The 20,513-nt window shown below is 39.8% G+C and overlaps 2 protein-coding genes across 5 annotated transcripts; one reads left to right on the forward strand and one right to left on the reverse strand.

Annotated features, from left to right (window-relative positions):
- Positions 1 to 12: 12 nt before the first annotated feature.
- Positions 13 to 9,341, forward strand: akr1a1b (aldo-keto reductase family 1, member A1b (aldehyde reductase)). 4 transcript variants are annotated; one of them, XM_018669796.2, is made up of 10 exons: positions 22 to 180; positions 700 to 801; positions 2,873 to 2,968; positions 3,544 to 3,663; positions 5,468 to 5,619; positions 5,963 to 6,158; positions 6,249 to 6,448; positions 8,326 to 8,398; positions 8,522 to 8,608; positions 9,036 to 9,341. In XM_018669796.2, exons 3-10 carry the CDS (start codon positions 2,888 to 2,890, stop codon positions 9,099 to 9,101), a joined length of 975 nt encoding a protein of 324 aa, XP_018525312.1. In that variant the 5' UTR covers positions 22 to 180; positions 700 to 801; positions 2,873 to 2,887; the 3' UTR covers positions 9,102 to 9,341. The 4 variants fall into 4 exon arrangements, with proteins under 4 accessions (XP_018525311.1, XP_018525312.1, XP_018525310.1 ...); XM_018669793.2 differs by lacking the exon at positions 22 to 180 and adding an exon at positions 227 to 332; XM_018669795.2 differs by lacking the exon at positions 700 to 801 and having other exon boundaries at positions 13 to 180.
- On the reverse strand, positions 9,137 to 17,726 carry lg17h19orf44 (linkage group 17 C19orf44 homolog). Its single transcript, XM_018669790.2, has 10 exons — positions 17,248 to 17,726; positions 16,606 to 16,767; positions 16,335 to 16,453; positions 15,728 to 16,214; positions 14,427 to 14,781; positions 13,783 to 13,862; positions 12,423 to 12,915; positions 12,125 to 12,214; positions 10,913 to 11,079; positions 9,137 to 10,636 (listed from the first exon to the last, which is right to left on the reverse strand). Exons 1-10 carry the CDS (start codon positions 17,362 to 17,364, stop codon positions 10,541 to 10,543), a joined length of 2,166 nt encoding a protein of 721 aa, XP_018525306.1. The 5' UTR covers positions 17,365 to 17,726; the 3' UTR covers positions 9,137 to 10,540.
- Between the last annotated feature and the right edge of the window lie 2,787 nt (positions 17,727 to 20,513).

Raw genomic sequence — 20,513 nt, forward strand, 5'->3', positions numbered from 1 at the left:
CCTGGCACTATTTCCACCGGAAACAGAGGAGTCATCATCCCGGATAGGGAAATGTCAACAAAATGAGGTGGTGTTTTTGAACATTTGGCAGAAAACGGTAGCCTTGCATACTTATCCTGCCTGGGAGGACTACAAGAGGAGGTCCTCGTTTGAAGTCGCGGGTTTTAAAATCTTGAAACAGTAAGTTTGCGACTTAAATATAGCGGAAAAGCCGCCGTTTACTGGCTGATGTTATGTAATTGTGCAACTGAGCCGAACCGACCATGCAGTCATTCAAATGTCAGGTCCTAAAGCAGATGTTCCGTCGTTTATGTTTTGACACTGGCAACAGGGTGAGTAAATCGATAACTTTTATAGTGGTTAATCCAGAGCATTGTAGGTGTGCATATTCAGCGTTTAAGAACATTAAGTGAAGGGCGAGTGTGTTTTTGATGTGGAAGAAGCTAAAGCTAGCTAGCTGTCATTTCAGCTAGAGCTTCAGCAGTGACTTGTTTTTATTGGGCATTTGTTTTTTGTTCGAAGGATAGATGACACAGTGACCACTGAGCGAACCCACTTAGTGATGTCTCGGTGTTTAACCTTAGTCTTTATAAATTGTTGAACGTCAGCCATGTCTTTATATCGCACCACCCCTTGCTTGCTAATGTTAGCTGTTAATATTTGAACGTGCTAATCGGACACAAATCTATCCATGAACAGGTCTTCACGTTGGTTTTGAGGTGTCAGAGATGCAGAGCTCGAGACCATTGTCGCCGAGGTGTGGTCGTCGCGCGTGACTTTTCAGGAAGTCAGCTGACAGATGTGGGTTTTGGAAAGCCTGTGGTGCCTCACATAACTTTGGTCTTGTGTGTCTATATGTTAAATGATCATAACGTGCATTCTGTGCGCTTCTATAGTGTCGAGCTTCCACACGACACAAGGCAAGTAATACACATTAATATGAACTTTAGCTCTTTTCTTATAAACTACTGAATACTTAAACTTCTTCAGGATTGAAACACTGAAAATGTCATAGCTGGTAGACATATGCAACTAATAATAATAGAAGATATTGTAGTTAGGTTATTAATCTTGTTGCCTCTGAATTTGAGAGTGGTGACTTTTGAAGGAAGTGCAAGTCAGCACTCCTTCTGTGGAAGTCAAGCCTGACAGCGCTTTGATTAAGATTTGTTCATTTCTGTGCAAAACTAAACCCTCTTCCACACAACCTATTGCCAGACTACAGTGGGCCTTCTCTTCAGTTACTAAGTTAGTTTAACCTGTGCAAGTCACCAGCTGATGAACTTGCAAATCATTTCCACACACTGATATTTCCACCCCGTGAGTGTGTTTATATAGATTTAATGCACAGCGAAAACAAACTGTATTTCTAAGTAAGTGAGATAATCTTAGATTTAAAATCAGGTCTGACTTGTTATGAGTATGGATAGGATTCTCTAGTGCTGGCTATACAAGTCTGCTCAATTTCAGTTCAATACAATTCAATTCATTAAAGGTCTTTTACCTTAATTAGAGTTTAGTCTTTAGCCTCTGGTCTGCTTGTGACAAAATACCTAATTTTAAGGTTTAGACTTTTTTTTCAGCTGGTGGCCCTAGAAAAGAAGTCAGGGGATCACTATAGTGATTAAGATTCATCCTCTGGGGATTATGAATCTCTGCACCTGCATTTGGTCCAAGTCCATTAGGTAGATGAGTTGAGATATTTCATTACAAATATTTTGCTTCATTCAGAACCAAAAACAGCAGTCTTACAGTGGTGATACAGGAAAAGCCAGGGGATCACCAAAGTAATTCAGAGACATCATTGTGGGACCATGGATGCCAGTACAGTCTGGATCAGAGCAGTAGATGTGCTGATCAGTATTGCCATAGCAAGAGACAGAGCACCAGTGGTCAGTTGGCATGGTGGCTCAATGGTTAGCACACATACTGGTATTGCCTGTGTGAAGTTTTGCTATCTAGAAGCAAGAATAAGACTAATCTCATTTTAAGTGATTTAATCTTGTTTTCAGAATTGTGCTCGCTCGACATCTGGACTGAAGCTTTGCTTGTTTCAAGCAAAAGAAAGATCACATTTAAAATGATTTCACTTAAGTCTGATAGGGCATTTTTGCAGTGTGCTTGTCTTTTATTACAACAATAAAATGTAGTCATTTATTGATGCTTAATCACCATGCCTTAAAAGAAGCATTTTTGGAAATGAATATACTCTTGATGCCACAATTTGTAATCCAGTAATATCAACAGCAGTAAAATATTTCCTAAGAATGCTGTGAATCCTACCGAACCTTTCATGTCCACTCCTGTGTTTCCGTCACTGATTGTGTTCCTCTCCATGAATCACTGACAGAGTCAACTTGCAGTGCAGTGTTTTTGGCCTGTATTTGCAGTGTGGGCTGCCCCCCCAGACAATGGTTGGAGAAACACTGTAGTGAACTTTTCTGTATTTTTCTCCATCATGCTGGATGCTGCATTGTTTAGTTTTTCATGAATTGGCATATTGTTGTTGGGCTGTGGCTCCTGGCAGACACTTGATCAGTGATTACAGTGATTTTTTTTTTTTTCTCTTTTCGGAAGAGACCAAGTTTTGTGTAGTGACAGGATATTTTCAATGTGTGACCCTTATCTAACCCTATTATTTTTTAAGGTGATAGTGGTGATTCACACCTGTGAAGCTTATTCTCAATTTCTCTTACAATTTGTGGAAGAGTAAAAAATAAAGACCACATGTGTTGCAGTCTAAATACCTCAATAAGTCCAATGAGAGGGGTGTATCTTAACTGAAAATTCTTGCTACTGCAGCTTTAAACATCTGAGTAAGCCAAGCAGCTCCCTGTACAGACTGAGTCATGCTCTCTTTGTCCTTTTTAAGGTGCTTCTGAGAGGCATGAATGACTTTGCAGTTCTCAACACGGGGCGGAAGATGCCCCTCCTTGGACTGGGGACTTGGAAGAGTGAGCCAGGAAAGGTACAGGCTGCACTTTTTACCTCTTGTTTTTAGTATGTTTGATGAATGGTCTTATTTTATAGAATTTCTCTCTTAATAACAAACAGATACCGTCTCTACCTGTTCAGTTCCCCTCTTTCCTTCATCTACATGCAGAAATATCTGTAGTGTCAGACAGTGGAGCCACACTAATAGATATATAGATAAATATTTTTTTATTAACAATGTATCAAATGACTTAGTGCAATGTGTTGCTTGTGCTGACATCCAATTATCAGTGAGTCTAGCCCAGTGGTGTGTTTTAGCATCTCTCAGCTTATTGTTACGATTTCATGACCCACAACTTTAATATTTTGGTTTAGTCTTACAGCTGTTTTTTTTTTTTTTTTAGCAAAAAGCTCTAAAAGACAACAGAGAAAGACAAAGAGTTACTCACTGTTGAATGAAGTGGAGAATTTAAAGAGCCAGATTTTTCCCACAAGTTTACCATATCAAGTGCCACACTTTATTAGTTGATGACCATGTCTGTACATAATCATTATACCCTTTCAAGTGTGTGTTAATTGTAACAGATGCGCCATTTACCCCTGTTACAGGTGAAACAAGCAGTTATTTGGGCCTTGGAGTCTGGGTATCGTCATATCGACTGTGCAGCCATTTATGGCAATGAGGTCGAGATTGGAGAAGCCCTACAGGAGACTCTCGGCCCTGGCAAGGTAAATCAGCTTCACCACATTGCATCAGAAGCTCACAGTTTCAGTGAGAGTGTTTTCTGTTCAGTAACAATTAGGGATGCACCAATACCACATTTTTTCAATCCAATTACAAGTACTTACATTTGAGTAGTTGCCAATACAGAGTACCAGTATGAGTACTTATTAATGCCATTACACTTCATACATTTTACTTGAAAACGTGTTTTAATTTCATCAGATATTGTTTCATTCTCTGGCTGTAAGAAATTGCTGTGACTGGCATTTGAACATTCCATTATATATGGCACTGCCACACATTTTACTCAAATAGAAGTACTATTATTGACATTTTAGCATTCAACATTCATCTTTTTTTTTTAACAAACAGCCTTACCACATATTTCACTTAAATATAGCCCTGAAATATAACTGCACCAACATAAAACAGTGGCAGAGCAACTAAGGCATTATCATGTAATAAGCAACGTCTGTCTGCGAGAACTAAGTCTATTTTGAAAAAGTGAGGGGCAGGTTTTATTTAATGAAAAATAGCTTCTCTGCATTATCAGCTGTTAGTCTGTTTCGGTTTTCATCTACAATGTGGGACACTGAGCTAAAAAGCCTTTCACTTTCCACACTGCTACTGTTTTTTAGAGATTGCTTGTGTTGAAAGTAGAGGTCGACCGATTAATCGGTTTGGCCGATTAATTCCGGAGCGGAGTTCTAAGGGCTAAGCGGCAGCAGAGAGAGGAGACGACACGCGTTACTGTAAGTGCAATAAAACCTTCAGGAGTTGAAAGTCAACAAACATAACCAATAAGGCAATAAGTCCCACTTGGTCAACAAGCATAAACGTGCATCATATTTCAGCATAAACAGCCACTTTTCCCAGCATGTTTAGCCTACATGACCGCAGTGCTTGTTAGTGAGTGTTCAGCAAGCGGAGGAGAGAATGCAGACAAGCTCTGTTTCCTCCATAACAACATCAGGCTTCTCAACTGGGATTACTGACTTTGAGGGAAAGAAATAGCTCCCACTCCCACTTATTAATCACTTTGAGTTTGATGTTCAGTTCGAGATTTATATATTCATTTAGTTGTTTACTTTGAGACTGATGTTCAGTTATTCAGATTTCTTTATTTATTTAGGTATTTATTACTTTCATGTCCATTTCCAGGATTATATATTTATTTTGTTATTTATTACTTTTGACTGTTCAATAAAACAATTAATAATAAAGTGAGATTGTTCATTGCCAACAGTGTTGAAAATGATGATATGATATCGGCCGATTAATTGGCTATCGGCTTTTTCCTGCTCCAGACTATCGTTATTATATCAGCCTTTAAAAATCCACTATCGGTCGACCTCTAGTTGAAAGTACTCGCTTTCGTCCCTCCCCTTGACAACTTTGCAGAGCATAATTTGCAGTCCGCTTTACTTTTGTCACCATCATCCACTTTGAAATACCTCCACATCGCCGACATTGCTCCTCCTTGCTCTCAATTAGCACCTGACCGCCCAACTGGACATCACGCTGCCATAAAGTGGTATCAGGCTGTGGTATCGGGACACTTTTATGAATACGAGTACGAGTACAGGAACAGGGTATCGGTATTGGTGCATCCCTAATAACAATGATATGTGTATATGATATAAAAATAATATGTCCTTTGAGGGAGATTAATACCAGATGCTGAGATCTCTGTCCTTCAGTCTGCACTTTCTTATCTTTGTTATCCGGAAATTTCAAGAACCACACAATCATTCAACAAAAATTTCACCCAATGTTCAGTCTATATCTGACATATTGGCTGCGTCCTAGTCGCTGAGGCGAGAAGATGTGTTCATCACATCCAAGCTGTGGAACACCCGACATCACCCAGAAGATGTGGAGCCGGCCCTGCTGAAGACCCTGAAGGACCTGAAGCTGGAGTACCTGGACCTCTACCTCATCCACTGGCCCTATGCCTTCCAGTAAGCCTAACCTACTTAAAGGTGGAGAAAAGATTTTCTCCTCTTATCCTGGATCAACAGGGTCATAACATTATTATCATCATCAAGTCTTTATTCCAAGATAATGAGAAGGTTAACTTGTTTACAGATTTAAAATTGATTTTTGGACAAAGAAGAAATGGATAAATATTCAAAAAATGTTAAAAAGTTATGATTCTGCATTCATCTTCACACTGTATAGACCTTAAAGTGAAACAAGCAAAGGGGCCATATTTCAAGAAAATATGGGAAAGGACAATTACAGGTTTATTTGTTTTCCACTTCATCTTTCCTTCAAACGTGGCTCCCTCTATGTATCTACTAGACGAGGAGATGCCACTTTCCCCAGAAAGGAGGATGGTACCTTGCTGTATGACGACATAGACTACAAGCTGACCTGGGCTGCCATGGAGAAGCTGGTGGGGAAGGGTCTTGTCCGATCTATCGGCCTGTCCAACTTCAACAGTCGGCAGATAGATGACATCCTGTCTGTTGCCAGCATCAAACCAACTGTCTTGCAGGTACAGGATGTTTGTGATGATAGGTTAGATGAGAAAATAGATGTAAAATGTCTTAGGTCACCCTGGTATCTCTGTATTTTGGTTGGACAGGTAGAGAGCCACCCCTACCTGACCCAGGTAGAGCTGCTGGCCCACTGTCGGGACCGGGGCCTGGTGCTGACGGCCTACAGCCCCCTGGGCTCCCCTGACCGGGCCTGGAAGCATCCAGATGAACCTGTTCTGCTTCAGGAGCCTATGGTCATCTCCCTCGCAGAGAAATATAAAAAGACCCCTGCTCAGATTATTCTGAGGTAATTTCAAGTTTCTAAATATGTGTACTTCAGCCAAACACTGCTGGTTTTAAAATGTTTGTTTCTGTATTTAGCATTTTTAATTGATTGCATGTAGCATCAAACTTTTATACTCTATACTAGTTGAAGGTAATTTACAGTCAAAGTCTCTGTTACATTGTTTGTATTGACAGGATTATTTTTTCAACTAAAATGAATAAAACTCTCACAGTCATTCAGTATTAAAAAAAGTTAATATTGGCCAATAGACTGTTACCAGATTACCCATTAAAAATCAGTCATGCTCTATCAAAAACAAGCAAAATGACACCCAGTGGCATGCTTTGAAAAACTGTTTACAGCATTGTGAGGTATACAGTTAGGCCCAACAATATTTGGACAGTGACATAATCTTCATGATTTGGGCTCTGCATGCCACCATATTGGATTTGAAATGAAACAACTACAACAGAATTGAAGTGCAGACATTAAGGTTTAATTCAAGGGGTTGAATAAAAATATATGATTAAACATGTAGGAATTGTAGCTATTTTTATACAAACGATCCTCATTTCAGGAGCTCAAAAGTAATTGGACAAATAAACATAACCCTAAGTAAAATGTTACTTTTTAATATTTTGTTGAGAATCCTTTGCAGGCAATGACTGCCTGAAGTCTGGAACCCATGGACATCACCAAATGCTGGTTCTCCTTTGTGATGCTTTGCCAGGCCTTGACTGCAGCTGTCTTCAGTTGTTGCTTGTTTGAGGGTCTTTCTGCCTTAAGTTTTGTCTTGAGCAAGTGAAATGCTCGATTGGGTTGAGATCTGGTGATTGACTCGGCCATTGCAGAATATTCCACATCTTTGCTTTAAAAAACTCCTGGGTTGCTTTTGCAGTATGTTTTGGATCATTGTCCATCTGTACTGTGAAGCGCCGTCCAATCAACTTTGCTGCATTTGGCTGAATCTGAGCAGAAAGTATATCCCTATACACTTCAGAATTCATCCAGCTGCTTCTGTCTTTTGTCACATCATCAATAAACACAAGTGACCCAGTGCCATTGGAAGCCATGCATGCCCATGCCATCACACTGCCTCCACCATGTTTTACAGAAGATGTGGTGTGCTTTGGATCATGAGCTGTTCCAATTCTTCTCCGAACTTTCTTCTTCCCATCATTCTGATACAGGTTGATCTTAGTCTCATCTGTCCAAAGAATGCTGTTTCAGAACTGGGCTGGCTTCTTCAGGTGTTTTTTGGCAAAGTCAATTCTGGCCTTTTTATTTTTGAGGCTGATTAATGGTTTGCACCTTGTGGTGATCTTTGTATTTACTCTCATGAAGTCTTCTCTTTATGGTAGATTTAGATACTGATACACCTACTTCCTGGAGAGTGTTCTTCACTTGAGTGGATGATGTGAAGGATTCTGCGATCATCCACCACTGTTGTCTTCTGTGGACGTTCAGGCCTTTTTGAGTTCCCAAGCTCACCAGTGCACTCTTTTTTTCTCAGAATGTACCAAACTGTTGAAGAGCCCATGCAGCCTTGTTAATTTTTTTGCAGCCTTCTGAGTCAATTGTCCAATTACTTTTGGTCCCTTGAAAAAGAGGCGGCTACATATTAAAGAGCTGTAATTCCTAAACCCTTGCTCCAATTTGGATGAGAATACTCTCAAATTACAGCTGAGAGTCTGCACTTTAAGCCCATATTGATATATAATTGTATCCTGAATATGTTTTCATAAACAGCTAAAATAAACAAAACTTGTGTCACTGTCCAAATATTTTTGGGCCTAACTGTACTTGATTTGTAGTAACAGGGCTAAGATATGCATTGGTAAGGTCAATGCCAATTCTCCAGTGATCATATATTAAAGACAGGTTTGTTGTATTTGCAGGTGGCAGACACAGCGAGGAGTGGTTACAATCCCCAAGAGTGTCACAGAGTCACGCATCAAAGAGAACATTCAGGTGGAGTAACAGTTGTAGTCACAGCAATTCATGTCCATATCATGAATTTAGGTATTTGAGGTGATTTCTTTGATAAGGTTCTAAATTCAAAATATGCTGATGTAATTTTCTGTCTGTTGTCAGGTGTTTGACTTTACCCTTGAGGCAGAGGAAATGAAAAGCATTACTGCACTGAACAAAGGCTGGCGCTACATTGTACCAATGATTGAAGTAAGTGGGGTTAATGTACTGTATCTCATGGTACATGGTTGGCATTGACAGTGTTAGATTGTAATCATCCTTTCAACTGGCAAAATTGGTGTTTTGTCCATTTCATTTTGTAAGAGATAATATACAGTAGCCTGTGAATATCACAGATTAAGTTCCTAGTATGATTTTAATAGTATAGTAGTTATTAGAATTACAGTTAGTTTGTATGATAAACTACATTATCTGTATGAGGCTTTTTATCCTGGCAATAGTTAAAAGGGGCAGAACTCAATTTAAGGATGTTTCAACTTCAGTTCAAACATGTCAGTATCAGTCCCACTAAAGCCACTTTGGTGAATAGCACAAGCACGTCTGTCAGGTTGAAGAGGTGAACGTGAAAATGTTACTAATCAGCAGAGGGAAATATTTCATCTGTGTTTTGTTGCAGGTGGAGGGAAAGCGTGTTCCCAGGGATGCAGGACATCCTCACTACCCTTTCAACGACCCTTACTGACAACTCGCACTACAGCCCGAATTTGTGCCTTCAACAACCCCATCAACTCCACATCACCCTCCCACATCACTGATAAATGTTTCTGGAGCCTGGCCTTGGAATTTGTCTTTAGATCAGGTCAAATCCTGCATGAGTCATTAGAACATTTCAAGTTACTGTTAGTGATGAAGATTGGAAAATCTGGTATGACTGTACACATACTTAATGCGTTATTTTTTAAATAAACATTTTGTTACTTCACTTGGAGGTGTCTGTATTTGTCCAGTTAAAGTTTCTGACTGAAAGCCTGCAGAACAAGATAGTGTAGACGTTTTGCTCAAATTATAAATGTACATAAGGGCCACCTGGGAGTGCATACCACAGGTCCAGAATAGCTCCTTACTGCAGGGGCCCAGGTTTGAATCTGGCCTGGGCCCTTTGCTACATGTCATCCCTCACTCTCCCGTGCTTTTCCTGTTGCTCACTGCTATCACCATCAAAATAGAGTGAAAAAAATAATAAAAACCATGAAAAAGCAAAACATAGTTATTCTGTTCCTCAAATGCGGGGCAGCAGTGGTGCGGTGTTGCCTCACAGCAAGAGGGTTTCAGGTTTGAACCCCGATTTGCCTTTTCTGTGTAGAATTGTTTTCCCATGCCTGCGTGGGTTCTCTGCAGGCAATCTGGCTTCCTCCCACAGTCCAAACACATGCAGGTTTGGTTAACTGGTGACTCTAAATTGCCTGTAGGTGTGAATGATTGCCTTTGTATGTTAAACAACCTATCCAGACTGGTGATCTGTTCAGGGTGTACCCTGCTTCTCGCCCAGTGTCAGCTGGGACTGGAGTCCAGTCCCCTGCAACCCTCAAACTGATGATGGATGGATGTTTCTCAAATGTAGATACGCTTTTATCCATTAGTAACTTTTAAAAAAAACACAGTATTGAAGTGTGGTGTGTTATTGTTAATAAACAATGTTCAGGACAGAAACCATTTTGCCTCATTTTCATATTTCTTAATATTTTATTCCCTCTTTTGGCATCTGTGTTAACCAGAACAGAATGACAGTCATGAAGGTGTAACACATTATTACATACAAATGACAGCATGGCTGCTTTACATTATATCACCAGCAAATGGGGGTGTCATCTACAAATCACTCAATAAATCCATTTAAAAAAATCTGATTTATCTACACATGATGGTATCACATGATTTTAACTCATTTAAAACTGAATGTATGATGTGATTATCTGAGAATAGAGATTCATAATATTAGAGTGAACTTTACAGAAGAATCAGTTCTGATCTTCGTGGTATGCACTGTGACTGATCGACAACAAATATAATCTCATAGAAAAATTGAATTTAATTATGTATAAATCTTATAGAAAGAAATGGCAAATGTCTCTTGTGCTGCACATGTGGGTACAGTAATCCATTTCACCTCAGCATCGACTGTCATGTACAGTGGTGGTCTGAGTCTCTCATCTCCTGCAGCACCTCCTCTAAGGCTTCCTCCATTGTGAGTTTGGGAGATCTGTGCTTATGGATGTACTGTGGAAATAATGAAGAACTATTGTAGACAAACGTGTTTGCTTTAAGAAACCCTCATTTTAGTCTTTCTGATGCAGTCTTGAGTTTGAATGAAATACCAATTCAAAGGATGACAATGGTCGATGGACAGACTGCCAGTAAATGCAGGAAAGTTATGTGTGCAATAAATGTGCAATAAATGTTATTGTGTTATGTAATTATTTTTTTGATTATATAAATCAGGATTATTCACAGCTAAAAGTCATTGTGTGAGTATGCGTATGCAGTATGGTTTACCTCCTTGGTGTCCTCCAACGTGGTGTATCTGTAGTTTGGTGGTTCCAGGCTCTGCACCAGGCTGGAGTGAAGGTGTCGGCTGCTTTCGATGAACCGTCTCGTCATTGCAAGCTGCTGTTTCAGCATCTCATTGAGTACAAATATAGCTGGATTGAAGTTGCAGAGAGCTGAGGAAGGAACATTAGGCACACACACACAAATAGTGCTATGGTTAGAACACCCTTAAGCACAAAGTATCTTCACATCTCTACAGGGTTAAGAGGAGTGAATAATTGTCCTGCTCACTTCACCACAACTGATTTGACAGCTACATGTTAATAGCAAACTACAGTACTCTTAAAGGAGTAGTTTGATATTTTAGGAAGTACTGTTATTTGTTTATTTGCAGAAATAGGTGAGAAGAACAATACCACCCTAATAACTATGTAGCTGAAACTAGCAGCTGGCTAGCTTAGCACAAAAACTGTAAACAGGGTAAACAGCTAGCCCTTCTCTCTCCAAAGGTAAAAACAAAATCACCAACATGCACCTCTAAAAAATCTCTTTTGGCTAAGTGTTTCCCCGCTTCCAGTATTAATGCTAAGCTAACCATTTCCTGACTAGCTTAATATTTAACATTTAACATCAAGACATTAGGTTGGTATCAATCTTCTCATCTACCTCTCAGCTAAAAAGCAAATAAGTGTTTAACAAAAATTGAATGAAACGATTATTTTAATTACTTAACTTGTCTAGCGTAGTATGCCATAAAAATATTTTAAGTGTATTTCCAACACTAGCACTTATATCTGTAAAGCCAGACTGTTGTTAGTGGTAACCTGCAGCTTCTTTAAGCCATTGTATTGTTCTTGTAGGCATGGTCTGGCTCAGCTCCAAGTCGCCTTAAATCACATTTCATCAACAGATGGCGCTACAGAAACATGGTAAATGTAAATAGCCCTTCATCATAAAAAAAATATTTTATAATTTTGCTAAAATTTTGCATTAGTCTTGTTGAACAAAACCCAGATATTGCCCCAGAGGACTTGTTGGCATTGTTGTATGTCTCTATCCTTTGGATGTAGATGTGAATTCAGGTGCAGTTTGAAAACTACTGAACATTTTCTATTGTAAAAATAATCAGTTTAGAGCATTGTCTTGTTCGAGGGAGTGCTTTCAGGATTTCTATGAGTATTAATGTTGTATCTTATTCTCAGTTTAATTGGGTCTTACCTTCCACTGTTTCTGCACTGAGAGTATGAGCAACCACTGGGGTAGGATTCATGTAGGTCATGCTCAGTAATGGCTCAAATGTAGCCATACCTGCAGAGAGGGAGAATCAGAGATCAGAAGCAGACATAGCTGTTGCATGTTTAGTTATCAGCCTTGTGTCATACTGTATATACTGTACTGTATATGATGCACGTAGCACTTATCAGCATGTCATTGTCAAAAAACTTATTGATAAGAAAACAACAGAGAAATGTGACCTCTACCACATCTTAAATTCATTAATGTATGGTAAACTAACCAGTTGACCATGTGTACGCCATGGTATCAGGCTGGGTCTGTACTGCTGCCTCTTTTAAAACCTTTCTGGCTGAAGCAGGCCTCTTCGACTGGTGAACTGAGGTCCGGCTGCCACATGACACTGAGGATCTGGAGTCGCTGCTCCTGCTGCATGACTTTGATGTTTGACTGTGGTGTGACATCTGTGAGGCTGTGTCAGAGAAAGTGCTCGAGTAATCATCTTCTGTCTTCTCTCTGGACACGTCTGAATCCGAAGCTGCATCCCTCATCTCGGATGTCACCTGTGCTACATCCCCATCTCCTTGCAAGTGCTCTGAAACCTGGCTGGCACTGTAATTTGGCTCTGTTCTGCTCTCACTCTCAAAATCACTTTGGTAGTCCAGCACCTGCTCCTCCTCCTGCTGTTGATCTTCTTCCTTCTCCACCTCCCTCAATCTTGGCAGCTGCTGACATCTGTTGGGGAATCCAGGAGGGGTGCTGTGTTTGGTTTCTCTCTGTTTATGCAGGAAAAAGCAGGTAAAAACATCAGTCCTTCAGAAAATCCAAAGAGATTTGCAGCCAAAAGGGAAATAGCTCAAACTATGGCTAATAGGACTTTTTTCCTAACTTGTGGTTGCATAAGTACAGCTATTGTAATCCTTCTGATGTCTATCTATACAACCCTGTATAACAAATAATAAATTTGAGGAGCTCTGCGTTGGCATCTGGGCAAACCAAGTCCCAACTTAAAATCCATATGGGTTTAACAAAAGCTTTTTTATTTACTATAGGGGGAGTCTGGGGGAATAATCAAAGTTAACGTTCATTTTAGGCATCATTCTCATTTATGATGATGTTTTATATACCATTTTGAACATAACTGCATGGAGCATTCACATATGTGATAAAACAGGTTTTAAGTTGCTAGTTTAAAGCAGCATAAATAGATTTTTTGGTCACACAGGGTTAGTGGAACAAGCTGTAAACATATTTGCTCAATTTCTTTCTATCTACACATGGTTGGAATACCTGGCTCTTTAGCTGCTAAATGCTGCACTATGTTCTCCAGTTGAATTTGTTTGATATTTGACACAAAACTACTTATTTGGGTGACATTTCCCTATGGGTTTGTCACTGAAACCAACATCTTTCACATTACACATAGTCCATAGATCCCTAATTATATACAAATATATTAATTAGCACAGCTTTAAGTTAATCTGGGTAAACTGGGGTTTTGTTTAAAACCTATAGTTGTCTAACTGCTTAACAGAAATGAGGGTCAAAATGCCAAAATAAAAAGAGTTAAGATGTTTTACAGTAATATATTACCATAATTCATTTCATTACACTGCTCTTCATTAATTTCTGTCATTCCCCACCTTGTTTCTTGGCGTTTCCTCTGTAAACTCAAAGGTAGCAGGGACAAGGTCATCTAATGTCATCACATTTATCTTGAAGTCTGCAACAACACAAGATCATAACATATAAACTATTTTATAAAATGACAGTGTATATGCACATGCAACAGGAATCCAACATACATTTGAAGCAAAACTCTAGGCTGCTATATCAGTTAAAAATCTCATAACACAGTTTATGCTTAAAAGTGGTACATGTCAGAATGTATTATAATACCTGCACAATATTTGCCTGAAGACTTAGGAATGTTTACACATTTCTAAAAAAGCTTGTCATAAGCCTGTGATGCCCTGAAAGGCAATTTATTTGGTTTCACTTAATACCCCTGTAAACTACTGCCCTTTTAAGTATTGCCAAATGAATAAGATTTATGTACCTTGTCCATCTAGAATGCAAGAGATGAGGAGTGAAGAAAAAAATGATTAATAAACAGAAGAACCATGTTACTTCTCTAGTATGCAAAATGACAGGCTGGGCAGTTTGACCATTTCGGTCAGTAAATCATTAAAACAATAATAATACAACTATGGTATAACTGGTAGACACAGAGACAAACACTTGATTTTAAGTTCTATTAACTGATGCCCTGGTGAACTTCTCTCACCTTCAGAAGAAACTAAACTCATCTCACTGGAGGGATCTTCAGAGCCAGGCCCAACAGGGAAGAGCTCCTCCAGAGAGTGCACCTCACTGCGGCCTGACATAGAAGAGAGGGAACGCTGTGGACTGCCCAGCCTGTGAGGAGAGTTCAGTCTCCGCGGAGGAGAGGGGGAGACACAGGGAGGAGAAGGGGAAGGAGAGAGCACAGAGGGGCTGAACTGGGCCTGAGCTTGGTCGGTGAATCGAAAAGGAGAACGATGGTGAGAGGGAGAGGCGGGGGAGTGAGGTGATGCTGTGTTTGAGGGAGATAAAGGACAGACAGCAGCAGGCGGAGGTGTGGAGCGGACCTTCTGACTTTTCTGTAAGAGAGGAAAGCATAGCATTGATGCATATGCTATAAGCAACTTACTGTGTAAAATATTTGTGAGTGATGATTTGCTGTGTAATACAAAGTGTGCAACCTCCAAGATACATTTAATAAATGTTCATAAATCTGTTTAGAATATAATGTGAAAAAAAAAGAAACTGACTTCAGCTCAGAGTTTTTCCAGAGTATTAAAGCAATTCAGTACCTGCTAGTAGCTAATGCAACATGGCATCTCATAGTGCATATCTGCAAAAAATGTACTTTAGGCAAGGAGGCTCAGATCACAACTAATCCCCTATCTGTGTCCCAGCTCCACACTTCACACTAATAAGTAGATTATGGAATAGGAGTGTGTTCTCAAGTATACATACTAAAATAGGCTTGATTTTTGAGTGCGTTTGTAATGTACTTAAAAAACCAAGCCTATAAAACCTAAGAAAAACATTTTAATGTCTCTCTTTTAGTTTAACTCACGATACCATTCCTCAGTAACAGTGACTGACAAGCATCTGCACATGTATACAGTTCATGGTTCTATTATTTCCTGTTAGTACCAAACACTTAAGCACACTGATACCTTGTGCACTACCTCCAAAAACGGTATACTATGAAAAGCATAACAGTGTCAGTCATTACATGTTTTGTATGGCTCAGAATGTGCCATCAACATGTTTCTCATATCCTCTGGAGTACTACTGCATGTTTCTGTTTGTCAGCCATGTCAAAGACATATATCCATTCTTTTTTTCTGAATCAGAAACAATTTAACTTCTTAGAAAACATTTATTTCAGAAGAATCTGTTCTAGAACAGTGATGTGTGGAAAATATCAATATATAGCATACCTGTCTAATACATGTAGTGACTACACCATAAAGCTGTAAATAAAGGGAGTGAAAACTAAGCAAAAACTGAAGTTTCAACAAAGTTGAAAGGTACCTTGCCTGCTGTTCTCATGGACAAGGGTCTCACTGGTCTTAACAAGCTGTTGTCTGTTGAATCCAAAGAGTCTCCAAGCAGTTTCCTCATGTCCTCTTCGTCACTTTCCAGACTCACACCTCTCACTACTCTCAATGACTTCAAACCCAAACCTGCCGAAGGGATTACAGTACCAGAGGCTCTGGACTTGGACCTGACACCAACCTCTGGGCTTTTTGGAGACCCTGAGGCAACAATGTTAGTGCTGTCAACAGCTACATCTGTCCTCTTCTTGAGGAAACACTTCCCTTTAAGACTCTGGTCGCTGCTGGACTGTGCTGAGGCTGGCATAGAGGCCTCCAGGGACTGGGAGGCTGCTCCAGGTGGTGGTGAGATGCCCTGCCCAGCCTGTTCCAGGGCTTGCTTCCAACTGCGGATGCGGCTCTCTATTTGAGCCAGCCTACTCATAGCAGCCGTCTGGGAGCCATATTGCGAAGATGAAACATATCTGACCAATTGGTAAGAGAGGGATGCATAAGGAGGAAAAAGTTTCAGCAGTGATTACTTCATTCTGTCCACTCCTGTGCTCATTATTACTTTGGCTTGTTTTATGTCTTGAGAACCATACCTTGGTTGAGAGATCTGTTGCATTTGAGTCTGGCTGCTGTTGGTAGCAGGTGGCGGAGCCTTCTTCAAGAACCTGCTCCCTCCCCCTCCTCCTCCCAGAGAGTTCTGAGGCCTGAGGTCCTGACAGAAGAAAACATCACTGGCTCAGACAGCGTCACAAAAAGTGGAAGCAACAAATGTCCCACTCTCTTAGTTTCCACAGCATTCCACTGCATTTATGTTCTGAGCAATACAACATCACATCACATACAATATCCAATAAAGTTGTTTACCTTGGTAGAACCCCCCTCTCTTCCCTGGCTCTTCTCAGGAGCAGCAGAGTCAGCTCTGTTCTCAGAGGCTGAGCTGACCGAGGACAGGTCACTCAGATCTGAGAATAAAGTGTGGGTATTTGGGGGAGCAGATCTGGTTTTCATAGACCCATCCACAGCACCCTGAGGAGAAGGAGAGGAGCGACAATTCAATTTTCTGGTTTAAAGAATACCTTGGAGTTTGCTACTTGCCAGTGGTGGAAAACAGATAATTACATTCACTTCAATTCTACACTCAAGTACAGTTTTGATGTACATGTACTTTACTTTCCATTTTATACTACTTTATATTCTTCTACCACTATTCACTCCACAATACTGAACTGACAGCTACTAGATACTTTGTGAATTCAGATACACACAAAACATATAGTTAACTTATTAAATGAGATGGTTCGTTCAGGGATTAAACCGCCCATAAGCAACAATTAAAAATAACGGGGTTAATTCTGAATAGTACTTTTAGCTTCAAATTTAGAGGACAATATTTACGCATTTTTATTGAGGTCCTGATACAGGACCTTTAGCTGTTGCATGCGATTGACATGTACTGCAATCTTCTATAATAATCCTGCAGTTCATTAAGGCATGCTGGAGACTCACAGTGTGTGCCCGTGTTGTTGGGGCTGTAGACCCCACGTTCTCCCCGCTGTTCCTCTTGGCGGACAGCAGAGCCTGAGCTCGGTCCAGAGCAGAGCTTCGACCTCCTCGTTTCCACATCTTCAGACCGACGCTCTTCCTAACGCTGTTTGGCTAACTGTCAAAGACTGTTAAACAGCTTTCACGTTATTTTAGCAGTAGCAAACCAGGTTCTGTACTGTTTCATTCTCCGTTATAGGCAGTAATATTAGCCAGCTGGTGGCTAAAAGCGTGTTAGCTAGCTAAGAACACACAGCGCACTTTCCGATAAGGTCCGTTATAGATTCATTTTAGGGCTCTTCATAACCCTTTGTAGTTTCACGTGAAAAAGTGAACAATGAAACCAACTTCTACCTATATTCTGCCTACTTTGTAGCTAGCGAGCATGGAGGCGTCCCTTGTTTCCATGGAGCTTCCTCTTTCGTCTTCTTCTTTGTCTTTAATGGCAGTCAGGTCCTCACCGGAGTACTAGCGCCACTAACTGTTCATTGTGTTTTAAAGAAAACAGCTTAACTAAATGGATGGGGCCAACCTATTTGAAGATATAAATTATTTTTCCATAGGGACAAGAAACAGTTTATATGATGCTGAACTCCTACAACATAACAACATGTGTTTTCTGCCTAATTATTGGCCACATTCCGATGTGGGCTAGTGAGATCACTGTGAAACATTTGCATGAATAACAGACACAGGAGTTAAAGCAATGTTTTATGTCACTGTCCCAGTCAGTCCTGCATTTTTGATACCAAATTACACCTTAGTACACTGAAAGAAAACAGCTGCTACTCTGTGATGATCCAGTTTTATTAGAGTTATTATTAAATGTGGTGAAAATGAATTTGAGAATGATTTATTGAAGTGAACATTAGAAGTTTTCAGGAAATCACCTTGTCTCATCAGCCTAAGCATGTGAAATGTGTGGAAAATCAAGAAAATCTTTAAAGACAGTGTGTGGATTTAAAATGCAAAGTCAGCACTTCCAAATTGTGTAACAATAATAATAACCTGTAGCCAGTGGCAGAGTTGTGATCATGTCAGGTACACCTGACAATAAAATTACCCAACTAAATCATTCTCCTTTCCATTATTCCCATAATTCCCACTATGACTGTGCCAGAACATTTAAGCCAGACATTCCCGCCGCTGTTGTGAGACAACCATCTAATGCTGTTTGGATGCTGCGGACCCTGGTGGTTCACTAAGTGAGTGTCTGAGAGCTCTGTGTCTGCAGTGTTTTAGGTGTACTTTGCCATCAACAATATGGAGGAAAATGTCCGCTGTTTTGCAGTTCTCTCTCAGACCTTGTGTCATCAAGCCATTCCCTCCACAGGCTTTCATCACCATAGCCTTGGAACTGTCACTATAATATTCAGTATTGTAGGTTGCTCTGGCATTTTCTTATGCCTAAAAACCTGTGTATATACCCTACTGGAAATATTCCATATCAGCCTGTACACATTATCACCACCTGTCCTTGTATCACACCTCTGCCTCTTCACTGACAAACAAGATGTCTTTAAATTACATTCTGGTAGCAGAAAGGACACTGCAGTAAGTTTTCCATTAGTTATCTTGTCCACTGATTAACCTCTCATTTCAGCTTAAGAATATTGATTGGTTTCTAGGTAGCTGGGGAAATAATAAAACTGCCATTTACAGTATAGGTCAACAAGGACCCAACAGCAAGTGTTTGTCCTGGTTCCTTAATCCAGCCACGAGCTGGGGCTGATAGGAATGTCATTAGTTTTGCAGGTATTTGATCAAATAAACGTATTGAACAAATTAAAATGTCGAGCTGATGCCGTTAGATGTAAAGTCAGGGCTTCACCAAAGTTATTACAATTCATCCTCATGGAGACTGTGAAATTTCATGGCAATCCATTAAATAGTTGTTTAGATATTTCAGTTTGAACCAAAGTGGTGGACCAACAAACTGACATTGCTATCAGAGCTGCCAGTGCTGCTGGCATGATAAATCATACATGGTGGAAATTTAATGGATTCCAATCTTTTGTACTTAAATATGACTTTTTCATGCAAACAATATTAATCGCTAAATAAAAGATGACCTTTTTCCTCACTAGGACATTTATTCCCAGCAGCGTAGAGAGGGTTTTAGAATTTAATGATGGAACATTTTCTTTTTAGTAAATACAATTAATAATTTTAATGCATAACATATGAAAAATACAAATACAAACAAAACTCAGAGACGTTCTTTTTGGTGTCAGAATTTTATGTGCGGCATGCATTTAAGGACACTACAAAGCCCTTGCCCCTAGAGCAGCACTAATTATACCCCAACCTCCTGCTTAATAATTTTCAACTCTGCCATCCTTACGGTAGAACACAAATTGCATCCTATATCCTCCAAAACAGCAGAGTGCAAATGGAAATGGTTTCCATCTATTTAACCCTACAAAAGACCTGTCACATATATAAATGCAGGAGGAGGATAGTTTATCAACATTATTGCAAAAACATTGCCACGACTCCACAGTCCTCTCAACTTGGAAACTAAGTAATTAGTTCCCTCTCTATCTCTACTTTGAAATCAAATTCAAATGTGAAGAATTCCACAAGTCAGATTCTGTTCCTCTCTTATCTCCCTCAACCATTTGTCACTGGAGTTTTTGCACCTTAAAAGCAAGGCCCCAATACCATGTGTTGTTTTCCCTCAGGAACAGGGTGGTTATGATGGAGGTTATAACACTTTGAGAACAGAGGAACCGTGGTGAGTTAGAAATTAATTCTCCATCGTTCTAGCTTGTGACTCCTTAAAGTGAACCAATGTCTACTTGTGACAAAGGATTCAGGATTGTGGCCAAAGTGGCAGAGTAAAAAAATAAATCCTTTTATTACCCTGTTTTTTTAAAAGGTCTAAAGAGCTAAAATTACACAATAATTTAGAGTAACAAACAAGATTAGCCTTGTTCCAGATCTATGCTCTTAATTGCTGCCCACATTTCATTTTGCTAATAGGTCTGGTGCTTTGTCCACTGAGGGTTGTCTAGGAAACAGTGAGACTTTCATTGGGTGGAATTCTGAAATCATCTGACATATCTTGCTAACTCTTTGGCTACATTTATGAAAAACACTGTAGCAACAGAAAAATTGTGAAAAGAGTGGATGACATCAATGCACCTGTACAAGCTGTTTTATGTCCATGTACAAAAATAATAACTTTCAAATCAACATAGTTAACTGATCCTGGCCGTTGAGTTTAA

Source organism: Lates calcarifer, linkage group LG17 (assembly GCF_001640805.2).
Source record: "Lates calcarifer isolate ASB-BC8 linkage group LG17, TLL_Latcal_v3, whole genome shotgun sequence".
Lineage (NCBI taxonomy): Eukaryota > Metazoa > Chordata > Actinopteri > Centropomidae > Lates > Lates calcarifer.

Excerpts from the sequence above, each read along its gene's own strand:
- akr1a1b (XM_018669793.2), top strand. The coding sequence starts at position 264 with ATGCAGTCATTCAAATGTCAGGTCCTAAAGCAGATGTTCCGTCGTTTA. Across the intron at positions 2,969-3,543 it reads GGAAGAGTGAGCCAGGAAAG|GTGAAACAAGCAGTTATTTG; the intron begins GTACAGGCTGCA and ends CCCCTGTTACAG. Across the intron at positions 5,620-5,962 it reads CACTGGCCCTATGCCTTCCA|ACGAGGAGATGCCACTTTCC; the intron begins GTAAGCCTAACC and ends TGTATCTACTAG.
- lg17h19orf44 (XM_018669790.2), bottom strand. The coding sequence starts at position 17,364 with ATGTGGAAACGAGGAGGTCGAAGCTCTGCTCTGGACCGAGCTCAGGCT. Across the intron at positions 16,768-17,247 it reads CAACAACACGGGCACACACT|GGTGCTGTGGATGGGTCTAT; the intron begins GTGAGTCTCCAG and ends CCTTCTCCTCAG. Across the intron at positions 12,916-13,782 it reads AGGAAACGCCAAGAAACAAG|AGAGAAACCAAACACAGCAC; the intron begins GTGGGGAATGAC and ends CTGCATAAACAG.